The sequence below is a fragment of the Cebus imitator genome, unplaced genomic scaffold, assembly GCF_001604975.1.
Source record: "Cebus imitator isolate Cc_AM_T3 unplaced genomic scaffold, Cebus_imitator-1.0 Scaffold220, whole genome shotgun sequence".
NCBI classification, from domain to species: domain Eukaryota; kingdom Metazoa; phylum Chordata; class Mammalia; order Primates; family Cebidae; genus Cebus; species Cebus imitator.
Window position 1 is genome coordinate 1,929,430 of NW_016107535.1, and position 16,783 is coordinate 1,946,212.

Genomic DNA, 16,783 nt, shown 5'->3' on the forward strand with positions numbered 1-16,783 from the left:
AGTTCCCTGGACGCCTCGAAAGCTGCAGTATATCTGCATATTCTTTTTGGTAAAGCCAAACTTCCTGCAGAGTATAACCATCGCTGCTGTTGTGTTCTGGATGCCCTGTTAACATAAATTTCATTATATGTCAAATGAAGACATGAACTCCATTGACCTCCTTGCCACCGTGGTAGACAGCAGAGGTGAGGTTCATAGCTGTTGTGGCCTTTGAGAGTGCATACTAAAGTTAGCAAACACACTTCTTGATGAAGTACCATGTATTTATTTTCCAAAGAAACTTCTACTTTCTCCAAAGACAGAGGCCAGCATTTAACTGTTATATAACACTTTTCAGAATGGACCCTAAGTGGAGCTGTCAACAGTAGCATATTCCTTTACAATTATGCAGTTCTTGGAATTTTTCTTTTTTTCTTTTTTTTTTTTTTTTTTTTGAAGTACACCTACATCCATTATCTTTTTTTATACCCTCAACAGCTTGGTAAGGTAGAAAAGGCAGAAATTATCCTCAGAATGGCAATGAGCCTGTGTGCATTGAGGCAGGCTGTGGCAAAACTATGGGTGGTGGTCAGGAGGCCTTTCCCCCACACTGGCTGTCATTGCTCTACACAGTAAATCTCCTTTAGAAAGTAAAGCAAACCACTTCTCCCCACAGACTTTAGGATTTTATTTTCTTACAACAATTGAAGTAAATACACAGAAGCCACTGGTAGCCTGCCCACTTGACAGAAATCAGTCTACCCTTGCTCTCTCCCAGAAATGGCCAAAACGTTCCATGCGTGCACCTGTGCAGGCATTTTGAGAGATCCTTCAACAAATGGTAAAGGGTAAAAATGAATGGGTGGTTAGGGATATTCTTATCTTCTCTTGTTGTTGTTTGAGTGGGGGCAGCAAACTTCCACATGGGAGCTGAGATCCGTGGCTTCTTCTCTTCTTACACCTGTATTTCATATGAAGTGACCTTAGGAGGAGTATTTTACTCCATTTATATTTATGTCCCCAATCTCTAATTCAATTACATTTGAGATATACTGTGTTATATAGTGGGAGAAAGGATACAGGGCATTAGCGGAATGTAAAGCAGGAAAGCTAGTGGCCACATTATGGCAGCCTTGAATAGGAAGCTCAATCATTTGTTCTCCACGTGTGTGCGTAACATCGTTTTTACTTACATCGTTTCCATCTGTTTTTATTGTTCTAGGATTGTGGTGGTCTCCTGTCTGAAGGAGATAACCAAGGCTGCTACCCCTTGGATGGGCACATCCTCTGCAAGACCTGCAACTCTGCCCGCATCAGGGTGTTGACCGCCAAGGCGAGCACTGACCTTTAGATTCAGTCACCTGTTCAGCTGGCACTGAGAAGAACGAACACAAGAAAAAGATAAGAAATACGAAAATAGAGGAAAGGCCATCAAACTACAGGATAGTTTCTGTTCTTCATCTGCTATTAACCTTTCCTTAGAAACACATAAATTATGAGATTTTTTTTTTTAAAAGTTGTTACCAAATACACATTTCACTTTGAATCATGTCGGATCTTGATGGGCCTTTGTTCCCAAGGACTTCCACATTTTTGCACAGATTATGCTCCATCCCATTCACTTCTGCATTCCTGTAACTTTTAATCCCTATGTTTGTCTCACTTTTCATCTGGTTGAATGGCTTTTTTTAGTGTGGTATTTGCTGTCACATAGTTTTTCCTGGGCGAGTCTGCCAACACACAGGTGCTTTTAGCCTTGAAATCTCCATCCTATCATTTCCATATTGCCTGTGACTATGAAGGGCAGCCATTCTTTTCCCATGTATTGAAGAGTATGTTTTCTGTTGCTTTATACAACTCATGTTTTTAGGGAGGGAAATGCACAATTTTTTTTTTTTGTTAGGCTGTAAAGAATTCAAGTTGTAAATTATAGAAGTTAGAACAAGCCCAAATTTAATTTGCAACCATCAGAATTCAGAATCTACGGCGACCAGTGATCAGGGCTCATTTGAAAACACATATTGGCCCATAGCTAATAAGTGGTGACAGACATCTAAACTTCAATATTTTTCTAAAGAAATTGCAGGTGGGATATGCTGGAAAGGCATTTTGGGGTTATGTTTTAAAAACCATTATTGTCCCACAGTATTACCTTAAGATTTTTCTTTTCCACACTACCGGGACATTGTAATACAAACTTGATTTCTTCTAGAATATAACATTTTCAGTACTGTCCCACTTTTCATCTTAGAAATGTTGTCATGTTTATTCTAATATCCAACACAACTATCAAAATCAACTTTGACTTTAGAGGATGAAAGCTGTGAAAAAACACAGTTCAAATTCTCTTTCTTTTTTAGATCCAGGTCCCTTTTGCCTGACAATGGCGAATAAGAGCATACAAAATAAAATTGTGCAGCTTTGTTTAGTTTATTTTCAAAAGAGTAAAAAGCTTGAAAAGATTGTGAAACCACAGTTTCGTTATTCTCATAATCTTTCTGCAACTGAAATTACAGATTGCAGGAGACATTTTCATATCATCAAGGTGACATTTACACCACACTTTCAAAGACAATCACTGAAAAAACATTGTCTCTATGAGCTAAAAATATGCAGAATCTACGCCTAGGATCTTTATTCAAACTTTTATTAGCCAGTGAAACACTTGCTTGCCAACTGCCAAGCCATACTTAATAAGTTAGAACATGTTTCATTTAAGGAGAGACACCGAGCTTAGTCATGGCAAATTGCCATTTTGTAAACTAAGTATTTTGGATTGAAATTTCTTAAACCTTTCTTTAAATCTCCCACAAGTATGTACTTTTAAATTATGGAGTATTTTAAGTCTACAGAAAGGGATAAATAATAATATAATGAATTCCTATATACCTAACACCTAGTTTAAGACACCAAATAGAGCAAATATAATTATATCCTCCAATATACCCTTCCCTTGTTCCAGCTATCTTTTTCATAATTGTGGTGTTCAGATTTCTAGTGATTTTTTTTAAATTTTTAATTTTAACATCAGAACTGAAATAAAAAATTATGGAGATATGTTTTGAATTGCAAACTATTCCTCAGGAATTCCAATTAAATTTATTTTACTTGAATAGGAATGATCATAAAAGTGATTCTTTTTTTGTGACTAGAAATTCTTAAGCCAATGATCACTACAGCTCATCCTTAATGTATGGCTCATTTGCTTTTGTCACTAAACAGTTTTGTGTTAGAACCACCAAAATTGTAGCTTTTAAGAGGTTCCTTTGACCACTGTCCTTTTCTTACCCTGCTTCTCTTATCTTTGATCGTATATTTCTCATGATGTGAAATATGATGAGATTCACTTAGGAGCAGCATGTGAGTTTTGAGAGGCAATGTCAACGTGTCTCTGAATTCCTGTCTTCTAAATTGAAGGCCAGACCATGCTGATAACCTCGAGGAGCACTGACTGTTTGACAATAGGGCTGATAATGTAATCAGCTTGAATTGATTTAGTAAATTTTTATGTGATACGTTAGGGGAAATTCTCTTTAGGACAAAGCAAAGAGTCCAGTTTATTGAGGGGTAGATTTTATCCCCTAAGGTGGTCATATTATTATTAATTTTGCCAAAAGAAGAAGAATGTATTGAATATTTATACTATAAAATGCAATAACATTCTACTTGCTTATTACATTTGAATGCTTGTGTAACTGAATGTTTACATGTCAAAAAAAAAAAAAAAAAGCTGTAAGAAAATGCCATCACAGACCCACCCCTGTGGCTTTGTCGGCAGAATACTGCTTGCTTACAATCTTTATTAGGCATTCTTATCACATAACCTCAGATTATCTTTACCAAAGGTTTTTTAAGTAAATCTCTTTTTAATATAGACTTATACTTTGATAATAATGAATGTGCACTCATACATATGTAGAAATATTTAGATTTAGGGTTTTTTTCCTTTCACTAGGTATAATAAGGAAAGTATCCTATCATATTTTATTCTAGGATTTCTTAAATGTATGATTTATATTACTTACTTGTCTTTCCTATTAATCATTTGATTTAAACAATGCCAAGTCACTCTTTAATATTTTAGTTGCCTGAAATTTTGCCTGCAACAAAGAGAAAAAGATTGTATTACTTAAATGATTATAATCATACTGTCTGCTGATACAATGTCAAAATTGTGATTTAAATACATAAACAGTAGAAAAAATCAGAGTCTATAACAGAGAGTTTGTGAAAATATACTGGCTTAGAAAAGTTTCAAGAATATAAATATTTGGTAATTCTGTATTACAAGAGAAACATGGAAAAGGAAAAAAAATCCACTATATCATGGGTTCTGCAAAACATATCACTAAGATTTCTTAAATTTTTGATCTTCAGACCATACTGACTCAACATGGAGTCTCAGTGGCAAACAAAATTGCCCTTAAAGCTTAAAGTAAGGCCAGGTGCAGTGGCTCACACCTGTAATCCCAGCACTTTGGGAGGCCAAGAGAGGAGGATCGCCTGAGGCCAGGAGTTTGATGCCAGCCTGGGCAACATAATGAGACCCTGTCTCTACAAAAAATAAAATAAAATAAAATAAAAAACAAATTAGCCAGACATGGTGGCATGTGCTTAAAAAAAAAATTGACTCAAAAATAAGTCATGTGTCCCAGCATAAGGCATCAGGTCGTTAGATGCTGGCATCTCTGCAGCTCAAAGATGTGGGTTCTTTTTCTTGTCATTAACACATTGTTACTTTTGTGGGAGCAGCTTCTCTGATCAAAATTACTTTACTGGGTATGTGCTGATTAAGGAGGTGGACTTACCAACACTGTAATTGTTCTCTATGAAAGGTCCTGCAGAGATGTTTATGGTGAGGTTTCGAGGATATAAAACAGTAACTACATTTAAACAAGTATTTTATATTTGGGTACAGAGGAAGAAAGAGAGGGCTTTTTCCATGGGGCTATAGTAGAGATTTAAAGGAACATAGACAGGACTCTGAAAACACAACTTCCAGCCGTTTCTATAGTTAGTAAAAATCCTATTAATGTGAACCAGTCAGGAATAACAGTGTTATTTCTATTTGATATGATTTGGGTTTCTCTTGTCAGATCTGTGTCGGCTGCCCCCCGATCCTTCCATTATCAAGTTTTGAAGGGTGTTGGGGAAATTATGGCAGCTGCTAGGGAGATCAGGGAAACACTGATGTAACCTCAGAGCCTCTCACCATTCTTCTTGGCTTGGAAAGGCTTTATTTTTTCATATACATTTCTAGAAATATTGCTATTCTACCTTAGTATTTCACATTTGTAGTTTAAACAAGCGATTGTCCATCTGTTGCCTAGAGCTATAGTACATGTGTGTTATGAATGAAATATGACAGCATGTTCCATACCCCTGCTTTAGCCATCTGTGGGAAACCAGCAAACTGAAAAAGATACCTCTGCAAAATGTGCCTGAAGTCCATTTCTTGGGATCGCTCATTTGGTGCACTCTCATGGGAGACAGAGAGCAACATACATTTGTGCCTTATTTTCAGAGAATCTATGTACACTACTATGAATGTTCCACTGAAGTGTCAATAATGTAAATGGTAACCACCAAATCTCAAAAATATTACTCATCAAAAAAATTTTTTAAAAAGTTAAAAAAAAAGAGAGAGAGAGAAAGAGAAAGCCAACTTTTCATCTTAATATATTCTAAATAGTATTTATTTTTTCCTTGTCTTGGAAGTATCTCATAGGTCTTTAAATAAGTAAAACATTCTTATGCCAGAAGGTGATTTATTGGATGTTAATGTTTTTTATTTGATTTTACAGTAGTTCTAGTGACATAATGAATACAGAGACTTCAGTTTGAGCTTTTACCACCCATTCAAGAATTTTTTAATTGTCTTCATTTTATTTGTTTAATAGTGGTCCAAACAAGTTGAAAACTGGTTCTCAGTGAGACATTAACATAGTGCAACCGTGAATATTTTAGGTCAAGTTATGTAGTTGCCAGATAACTAGAATGAAACTTTTCTCATGAGGCTGTTGTTTGGATAGCATAGCTTTATTTTAAACCTTTAAAAAGTTACCTGACTGGACCTACTATGACTTGGTGAGAATTCTTCCTCTCTCCTTTTCTGCCACCCTCCCTTTCTCCCTCTTCCTTCCTCCCCTTCTGATTTTTCCTACTTTCCTCTCTCCCTTTCTTTCCTTCTTTCTTTCCTACCTATTAGTGTTGCTGTACATGGATTTTTTATAAATTAAATTAATGCATTATGATTCTATGTAATTATGATTATATTAATAAGGGGAAGGCTACCAGAAATTATATGTGGCATCAATAAGAATCTTCCTTTATAAGGCCATATTTTTAGGTTGTATTTATTAGTAAGGTGAAATGAGATAATAGAGTCTTTCCATTTCATTTTAATGACTTTTCATCAGGGACTCAGGTCACAGATTTTTGGCAAATTCATTTATGACTGATCTGGTTTTCTCAGCTGTATGCAGAGTAATCTTTCAAAGATGAGGTTAAGATTTTTTTTTAATCTAAAGCCATTTAACCACAAAAATTATATTTGTAATGATGGCATTTTATTTTATTCCATTGCAACTTGATAATTTTCCTTATGGCAAAGGAATAACCCATTATATTTTCAGAATTTTAACACAGATTAGCACTTAGCCCATGAGACTAATATTATATTGTAATAGTTGATACTAAAATATTTTTTAGCAGGTTGGGCAGCACCAGAGTTTTTCTTAGATCACAGATTACAGGCATAATTTCCCTTCAATCCAGAAAAAGGGACACTAATTCCCTTTTATATTTTATTTTCCTGGCCCTCATGCAGAAAGTTGTGGACTCTTTCTTACTTACAACATGCATTTCTCTTATTTTGTGGAGAGCTGGGTAAAGATGCATTTTTTTTCTTTTAACTGATTGACAGGTTCCCCGCAAAATTACAAAAAAGTGCTAAATTTTTGCTATTAACTTCTGGTTATTTAACTGATAAATATCTCTATTTCTAGCCTTTGTTCAAAATAAAAATTAATATTCTGTAAACACCTATGTATGCTAAAGAGAGGGGGAAACACTGCAGCTAATTCCTTTATGATACTTTCAGATGATGGCATTAAGCCTTTCATGTTATGTGGCATTGTTAATTTTCCTAGATATCCATGCACTTAAGGGCCAGAGAAATACTTATTCATTTAACTCTGGTGGGTATTTACCTAATGTACTCAAATAAAAACCTTATTAAACAGCCACAGTTCAGTCAACTTGGCACTGAATGTAGCTTCTAAATTCAGTTCTCAGCCCTACAAATGGAATGTCCTACCAAGAATGAGAAGTGTCACCATGTCAACTTGTGTTCTGTACCACTTTAGAGAGTTACAGTTGACCTCAAACACTAATACTATTTCCAAATAAATTAGAATCGTGGCCCTTTTAAAGACCTGAATCTTCTCTGATAGTTTCCTGATGAATTACCATCCCATATCTTCTTATTCCTGGCCAGTATGTAATACTGCTGACATCAGTCTGTTCTAGCTCTGTAGCTGCACAAAACAAGTGTTACATCCAAATCTTTGCCTCTTCATGTCCAGTATCACCAACTCATTCAGCTTTTCTTCGTTTACTGACATACTGTTAAGTCCCATCACTGTCTGCTGCTTCTTTAAAAAGTGGACAAAAACATAGTTTCTAATTTTTAATGTACTCAGTGAAACTTGGCAATTCACCTTAGGTCAGGCTAAGTTGAAAGGCTTTCTTTAGGGCTGAAAGTAAATGAAATTGGAATCACCCAAAGGGAATTTCTCCAAAAAAACCTCAGACCCAGAAGTGTAAAAGCTACATAAGGACAGAACTCCCATGTGTACAGACAGTTCTGTTACTTTTTGTTCTGTACTATTCTGGATGTTGCCGAAATCAAATTCATTCTGAAAATGGGAAGCAAGCTAATGCATCTGCCATCCATGAGATTCCCACTTCTGGGTCAGCTCATAATCCATTCAACCCTTTCCTTTTATCCATGTCTTCTTCAGAATAAGACATTTTTGGTCCATATTTTTATACTAAATATGAACACTTTACAGGTTCTACATAAATATATGGATACTTTACAGCTTCTACATAAATATTTACTGGTTTTGAGATTCACTTCATGCATTCTGTACTCAAATATTTGTACCTGGAGATGTTGCACGTTACACCAAGGGAGCAGATTCTTTCACTAATCATTTAGGAGTCCATATTTTTCTTTTTGTCGTTCCAACATCCTTAAACCTTACTCAGCTCTTCAATTTAGTAATTACCAACTAATCACTGTAAGAGAATCAGCACCTAAGTAACTTTGATTCAGGCCAACTGTAATAAGATCAAACAGTTTCAATCTGTACTTACTCAGTGGGAAGGAATGTGGCATCAGGAAGAGTAATTCCAGTGACATTACTAAGACTTTTATGGAGGGAATAAAATTTGATGAGAAATCTTGAGCTGATTCATTGACTTGATTTGGAAGTTGAGAAAAGAGTATCTAAGGCACAATGGAGAAACACTAGCTATACTCAGAGAAGGCCTGCTGCATTGGTCAAAATATCATGGTTTCTGGAAATTTCTTCTTACTAGGAAAAAAAAAAGGCTTCCAGATAAGCAGGCTCAATGGGAATAAAAAGGCATAGAGGAAGCCTAAATAAGTACTTGCTTGCTTTTCCATCTTTTTATAAGTGGAAGAGAAGATGATCTGCCAAAATATAATCCAACATGCTCAGTATGAAACAGCCCTCCATGAATTTTATTGTAACAGAGAATGAGCATTCTTATTGAGCCACAGCTACATCCTCTATTCTTGCAGCAAGTGTACATGTCTTTTGACCCTCCACAAGAGAACAAGCAGGACATCTCTATATTCCTATTGAGTCTAACTTCATTATTAGAAAGGACTTCCCAGCCATCTGTTCCACTTGGTGTTAAAATTCCCTTACAAATTCATCGCTAAGTGCTAATTCCGAATCTACTTAAACATCACCTGTGTCGAGGAGCTCATTACCCCTTGAGGTCTTACATTTCTTGCAACACATTTTGTTACAAGCTACCCCTGACTTTAAAATAGAGCCAGGCTTTGGGGCCTGTGTTCTCTTTGGTGCCACACAAAACTAACCAGTAGTACACAATACAATGTTGCTTCCTCCCTCCTTATCCTTTCATATCTATTTGTTTTGTTTTGAGCAATGCATTACTTTTTTGAAAAAGCTCTGATTATACAAATTTTCAAGCATCTCTAAAATTAGTCTGAATGATGTTCTGAGAGCCAGACGTTAGAGTTTATGAGTTTTTGTTGCTGGTTGTACTTTCCTGCTTAGAAGACAAATCGTTCTGACAGTTGTTAGGTAGCCTCATGCCTTCCCCAGCAACTAACCCATGAACAGTACACCCCATTTATTTGACTTGTTGATAATGATCTTAAAAATGCTGGGAAATGTTGGTGTATAATCCCCAGCTCTAACAAAGAAAAAGTCAAAAGCAAAAGATAGTGGTACTGTGGAAAGCTCATTGTTTTCCCTTAGTTCATCTGTGGAAAAGGATATCATTCTTGAGGAAAGGGGTTATATTATGCGACAGTTTTATGTGGAAATGTACAAACGCTTTCCTCATTGCTCTGGATGACTATTCAGTTTCAATAGTATTCCTTTGTCTTTGGGAAGACCATGATTGTGGCTTCTTCTACCCCAGCTTTGAATGAGAGGGGCCTGTAGGCAGAAACTGCCATCGGTCTCCTGGGCAGGACCTGGAGGTAGCTTTCTGAGCTCTAAAATAATAATTCCTAAGAGAGCTTAAAAACTGCTTCCACACAGAAAATAGCCCAGGGAGGACAGTTATTAATAGCCCTATTCTAGAAGAGAAAGCTGAGGCTCAAATCATTAAGTGACTTGCCAAAAGCTATGACATAGCTGGGAAATGGCAGATTTAGAGATATGCCCAGGTCTTGCAAGTCCAGTGCTGTCTACAGGGAGCCCACTCAGGGCCGAGAACACCTTAGAAGGCAATATAGACTTCTCACACACTACCAGGCCCCTAGTCGTCCAGGGAAATTCAGAGACCAACTGGCAAATCCGCACGTGTGCTGCAGTCTTAGAGATCATTTAGCACTTGCACACATCTGTGTCATCTTGTGGGAAACTGCTAGGTATTCCGTGTGATCAGCACCATGAGGAAGGGGTGGGAAAAGACCACTGATAAGAACAAACAGTGGGCAGAAAGAAGCACATTGCAGTAAACTTCCCCAGAGAGAGTTGGTTTACATTACATTAACCGAAAACCTCTCCTTAACTGTCAGGTTCAGAATATCAACCGAGATCATGTAATTTAGAATTCCTTGACGTGCAGAGCTGACTTGATTCCTAAAAGAAGCCTCTCTCCCATGGACCATGATATATCTTCCACAGAGGCAGAAACTGCTGTAGGTTAACAATGCATTTTAGTCTTTCTCTCCGTTCACGTTTATTGAGAACGCACCAAGTGCATGTGGCCACCACAGGCATTTCCGATCCAACCAATCCATGACCGGAAATATCTGTGAACAAATGTTATGGGACTGTTGGCATTTGAGATTTGGCCTTTGCCATTTGATAGACTTTGCTTCCCAGGATGCTGTCATTTTGTGATTTATTGTAATTACAAGGAATTCGGTACCATGTTTTCGGACAACCTGCTAGAAGGTCTCCATGTATACTCTAGAAGTTGCTCTATGCAGCATTTCAGCAACAAAGTGTTCCTTCTCTTGAGCTGCATCCCTCAGGAAACTGTACCTTTAAGGTGTGCTTTTCACTTTTTATCTCCTCATTTCTCTCCTTTAGTTGTTTGCTATGCCCTAAAATGTGTGAAGTAAGAGAAAAATTATAGTTTCTTCTCATTAAATCTCCTGCATTAAATCTAAGAATCCCTTAAAATAATCATACCTGGTAAGTGTGTTATGCATTTCCCTCCCTGGAGTTTATCATCCATCAAGACAGTATCATCATCCACCTGCTTATTCCCTGGGACTAATGAGAGCCAAGTTAAATGGCAAATGGCTTCTCAACCCTTCCTAGTCCTCACACCTGAGGAATAAAAGAGACATTAATGGGACCGGGAGAATGGTGGCCTTGGTTGAGATGGCACATTCAAAGACTAGAAAGGTGACTCTCCTCCCTGTGAGGCTTCATAAATATTATGGCCAATGGAGTGGAAAATGATTCTTGTCGAATAGATGGAGTATTCCCACTCCTGAAATGGATTAATAGAAGACACAATTTGAGCACGTCTCAGAATTATCTAGTATGCCTGAGGAGAGACTCACTTGGGTGGAATCTGTGTTGTCTGATTAGAGGGAATAAAAAGACAATGAGGTGGTAAATGTGAAAAAGCAGCCTTTTAGAAAAACATTCTTTTCAAATACCTTTATAAATCATCTAATTTATCTTCACATAAAGAAAAAAACTAATAAAAAATTTCATATTTCACTCTACATAATATATTCTCCCATATTTAGGGATAATACAATTATATTGTCTTCAGAACACACACACACGTACACACACAGACATAAACACCTTCCAAGAAAGCTGATCCTTCAAAAAATAAATCTTATTTTTAAGCACTTGGGTTTTCAGGCCAGGAAATTAATAAATCCTATACCTGACCCATTTTCGTAGCAGCTGAAAAGGAGAAGAAAAAGCTATTTAAATTTTGTGTGGATCCATTTATCTTTTAAAATATTCCAAAGCAATTTGAGGTGGGGGTGGAAACAGGTATTTAACTCTCATGCATGATTCCCTCTTTATATTTCTGTCTGTTGGGGAAAGGGTAAAGAACTATTCTTGGTCATTATTATTGATGTATTGTGTTGCCACTTTGTATGGTGTCTGCTGTGCTTTATCCCGAGGCATAGCAGTAATCGCTGCTTTCTTGTCTGTTTCCTTCATCGCAAGAGAGTAAATATGAAGTCTGAATGTCGTTCCTCACACGCAAGTTATTTAACTCTGCTTCCGAACTAGTTTAAGAAATGCAAAATGGGAAGAGCTAGCTTTTCTTAGATACATTTCTACTTTTTTTATTCTTTCTTGGGAGATGTTAAGTATAAAGGAAAAAAGTCAGTTCCTTCTTATCTCTCCTTTTTGGGTGACAGCAAGGCTCACTTGGCAATTATAAACCAGAAATTGGAGGGTAGCTTGGGCAGGTTAGGATATATCTGCCCAATGTGTTTCATTCTTTCAAGCATAAACTTTGAGAGGGAAAGAGATTTTTAGAATTTAAATGCCAACAGTAGGTATGGCATCATATTTTGACTTTCAAATAATAAAAGGGGAGTTGGTATTTGGGCAGTGTTTGCATTTTACTAATCTTATATACTTTCAGCTTAATTTTTAGAAGTGTGTCAAATACATCAACATATCAGGATTATAGTGCCCAAAATAGTTAAAGTGCCTTGGACCGCCCTCTCTAGGTAGCAAATTGAAACTAGCATAGGACCATGCCATCCTTCTAGCATAATGGAGAAGTCTGAACTGAGAAGTATTTTTGATGAAAAACATTTAGGACCCTGGAAATGAAATCTTATCACCAACACTTTATAGTAAAGTAGTAGCAAAATTATTTTTAAAAGACTTTCTTCCTTTTACTCCCCATTTCCTCTTTTGGGAAAGCTGATGAGCAAATTATCCAAGACTCATTTTTTTCTTAAGCAAAGTCAGAATATTTCCCCTCTGAAAATCTGAATTATGCCCTCATTCTTTTTCAAGAAACATCTCAAAGAGCAAACAGGATTAAAGATAACACTTGATGGCCTGATTATTTGGCATGCATAAAATTATCATGTGGTTTAACGTGCCTTAAGTGAAAATTTACACTTAGATGCGAAACCTTCACAGTTGGATGTAGCATTGAGCTTTTGCATGTTTTCTATGTAATAAACCACTTTCGTTTTGTTTTGCCTTTTCACCTACACCTTTATCATTACTCTAACAGATTTGGGGCTTCTCTTTCTCTACAGCTAAGTAAGGGAATATGTGCAATTATAAGACATACAAAAAAGGAAAGGGAAAGGACTTTCTAAGTAGCAAATCTGTGCCATGAAGTAGATGTGACGTGAAGATACAGAGCCTGAGAATAGTAATTTTCCCTGAGCCACGCAGGCAGGCTTTTATTTCATGCCTTTTCTCCTTCTGTGCCGTCACCTTTGAGAAAAACGACTGCACCTTCTCCAAGTCTGCCTTTTTAACAGCTACAGTTGAGTTGGCAAGACTTCCCCAGTTCTGAATATAGCCATTTGCCGACTCCGGCCTCTTTGCGAGACTGACTCAAATCTGTGATCTTCTGTTCAGCATACACATCAGCAAAGTGAGAAGATGAGCACTAAATATAGGCTCTATTAACTTTACTTTTAGATTTACTGCCTTCACAAAGTGCCTATTCTGAGCAACATAAACGTTATTCCTTACATATGTATGTACACACGGTACCCAGAGTCGTACTGTGCAGCCTTCAAAAACATACCATCAGAAAGAGTAGGTGCTGAGATAAGGAAACTTTGCCAAATGGAAGAAAGTCACTCACTTCCAATATCCCCTCTTGAGTGGCTACCGTGAAACGGGCTGCAAACACATTCCCTGAGCATCCCTTGCTGATACAGCTTCTTTATATTTATATCCTACTGGATGGTAGCATATTGCTGAGGTTTCCTGTACTCTGCTTCAAGGGAATGTAAGCTTTATGGCATTGAAACATTTAGTCAGTAAAAAAAATGTTTAAGAGAATTAATAGCGCCATAGTCTGTATTAGGATGTGCGTATATGTGTGTTTTATAAACTAAGCATCGGTAGTTTTAGAGTGTTAGAGTGTCGACATGTTTCCTCTCCTTTTGTCTCTCAGGCTACCATGAGAGAAAATTAAAGAAAAGTCTTGGCAGTGGGGATTGGAAGCTCGGGGGGCCAAATGTCCTTGCCAGATCCTTAGAGCATTATTCCGACTCCTAAAAATAGTAGTGTATGTTATTTGATGGCTCTTGTTTCCATAGTTCGGTCACTGACAGAACTGTCAATACTGTTGATGGAGCAGCAGCATAGCCTAGAGTGATGCATTCTTACCTAAGGGTGGCAATAGGAGAGGGTCCATGTAAATAGGATGAGGTAGACAGGGCATGATTGTAGGAGAAGGGTTGAAGGGAGGACATGATTCCAAAAAAGATCGTTCTCAATGTGTCGTCTGACTCAACCAGCTGGCAGATTACACTTGCCAAGTCGTTCCCTTTCCTTCTAAGTCAGTTGGCTCCATATTCACTTGAATATGCCTCTGTTTGGGGAAAGCAAGATACCGCCACTTAACCTTTATCCAAGGAAGCTTTTGGTGCCCTCTTAGTCATAAAGTTGTCTCCTACCTTACCCAGTTTTACCAAATGGAAGTAAAAGGGGACACACTATGGGAGATGAACTCCACGCCGTTGCAGTCAACCACCATTCTGTTTTCCATATAAGGAGCCCCTTTACATAAGCTATGGGCGAGGTTGGAACAGCCATGTTTTATAATTTCAAGAGTGTGACCACCTTGCTCCAGTCATCATCATTGTATGAATCCGGTTGACTTTTTGGCAAAAGAGTGATACTTTTCACTAAAAATGTCTACTCTTCCTGTTGATGTTCCTTTTCTGCTTTTACCTTATCCAACTTCAACACTAGTCATTTTTTAATTTTTTTAGGGAATCAGATTTTAGTGCAAGAAAAGAGTTCAAAAATTTCAGTGTGGTGTCATAAGGATGTTGGGATACAGAGATTTTTTTTTTCCTTAGAAACAAATGGACTGGGAAAGACACAGCATGGCTTTGCTCTGAGTTTCCATCTGATGATTATGACTATGAAAGATAATCTGATGTGAAGGTTAAATGGTGTTTACAAGTGGATAGATAAGGGGGAGAGGGTGAGAAGTGGGGTTTTCTCTACGCTGAATGTAGCTACTAAGAGCAGCACTTCCTACTAGCTAAGCACAATCGTAGCCCCACCATGATCAGCTGCTAGTCTGAATAACATTCCCTGACTTAGGGAAAGGCACACGAAAACATATAGGGAATATGTCTATTTTCATATGTGTGATACTGACAGAGCCATGATATTCCTAAAATATAGGTTTCTCTTTTTTCTTATATTCTTAGCAAATTGCATTTATTCACCACATTACAAACCATCACTGATGTATCCAAAATAGCACACATAGTTCATTATGAAAATAAGAGAATAAAATCTGTTATAAGCAAGTGATTTATGTATTTTCTTTCGTGTTTATGCATTATCCAACTATATTAGGACCTGTTTTCTATTTACCTTCTATCAGTTTTCTCTATCAATTATGTTTTTTCAATGCTCTATAAAAATAAATATGGAAATTATATTTCTTTTTTCTGTAAAAGAATTGCAACTACTTTATTATATTTAGAAATCCAATAAACTTCTTATTACATTTACTTGCCTATGTGTGGAATTCTTTTTGAGTTGGATAATCTCTGTTTCCTTTTCTTCTAACCCCCTTTACTGAGTGACTCATTTTTTACATCATTTGCTTTCCATATGGTCTTCTGAGAAAGGGAATATCTCTCATAGCAAATATGATGCCACAAGAGTATAAAAGCACCCACTCTCTTCCACTGTTAGCACAGAATAACTTAAGGTCAGAGGTGTTCTAAAATTGACCATTCTGTGTCTTGATCTTGCAAGGCATTTTTTATTTTTAAAGCTGGAAGCAAGTAAATGGATCCCTTAGGGTGGGGTTGGGATTCTCCATTTTCGTCACAAACAAGTGGCTGAATTTTTCATAATTTTATTCCATCTGTATTACGCACACTTTTCAAACATTGAGAATTTGGTCTGTACTAGGCATCTTGAGCATACAGATAAAAATGACATACAGTTCCTTTCAATGAGTTTTTAGTCTAGTTGAGCTGATAGATATGGATACAAATAAATATGAAGAAAGGAAAGTACTAACTACACACAGGAAAAAGTAACAGCATTTTCAAGACTTTTCAATGTTAGTCCATTTTCAATATCCTTGTGATTACTTTACCCTCATTTTATAGATGGAAATTCCAAGAGTGAGAAAGTTAATAACCCAAGATCAGCATTCATTCACTAAGACTATTTTTTTTTCCATTTTTAAAAGGAACAGGTCTGCAGGAGAACCAAGACTCCTGATACCCAGTCTACTGAACCTTAATAAGAGTGATTAATACTAGGGCATACACGAAACTCATACCATGAAAGTCAGAAAAGAGTGTCTCTTCTCTTCCACTTCTCTCTCCAGCATCACATTTCAGCCTACTAGTGCTGGGGCATCTGAGAACTACAGGTGGGAAGACTCTGTACGAAAGACCACTAATTTAAACTGCCATACACAAGGTAAATCTTTGAACAAACAAATGGTAGGTATATCACTGGGACTTGTGGTACTTGTAATTTCTTACCAGAAAGTTGTAAACAAAAGAATACATAAGATGTAACCTTGCCTTCCCTTTATTCTTCTACGAAGAAGAACATAAGAGGTAATCTTGTCTTCCCTCTTCCTATAATTCTCAAATCGTGCTGCTTTTACACCCCCCACCCGCCCCCTGCTTCTGCTCTGTTTTGTTTTGTTTTGTTTTGTTTTTCTTTGAGAGGGAGTCTTCCTCAATTACCAGGCTGGAGTGAAGTGCTGTGGCATGTTCTCTGCCCACTGCAACCTCCAACTTCATGGTTCAAGCTATTCTCCTGCCTCAGCCTCCTGAGTAGCTGGGATTATAGGCACGTGCCACCACGCCCAGCTA

General features: G+C 37.1%; 1 protein-coding gene across 8 annotated transcripts in view; it reads left to right on the top strand.

Annotated features, from left to right (window-relative positions):
• The window catches only part of LOC108318535 (LIM domain containing preferred translocation partner in lipoma), a 731,582-nt gene extending 716,134 nt beyond the window's left edge, over positions 1-15,448 (top strand). For all 8 annotated transcript variants that reach the window (XM_017549618.2, XM_017549612.2, XM_017549620.2 and 5 more), the window contains one exon: positions 1,202-15,448. In XM_017549618.2, the coding sequence (XP_017405107.1) occupies positions 1,202-1,330 (129 nt within the window). In that variant the 3' untranslated portion in view covers positions 1,331-15,448. The remainder of the gene's footprint in view (positions 1-1,201) is intronic.
• Positions 15,449-16,783: the final 1,335 nt, after the last annotated feature.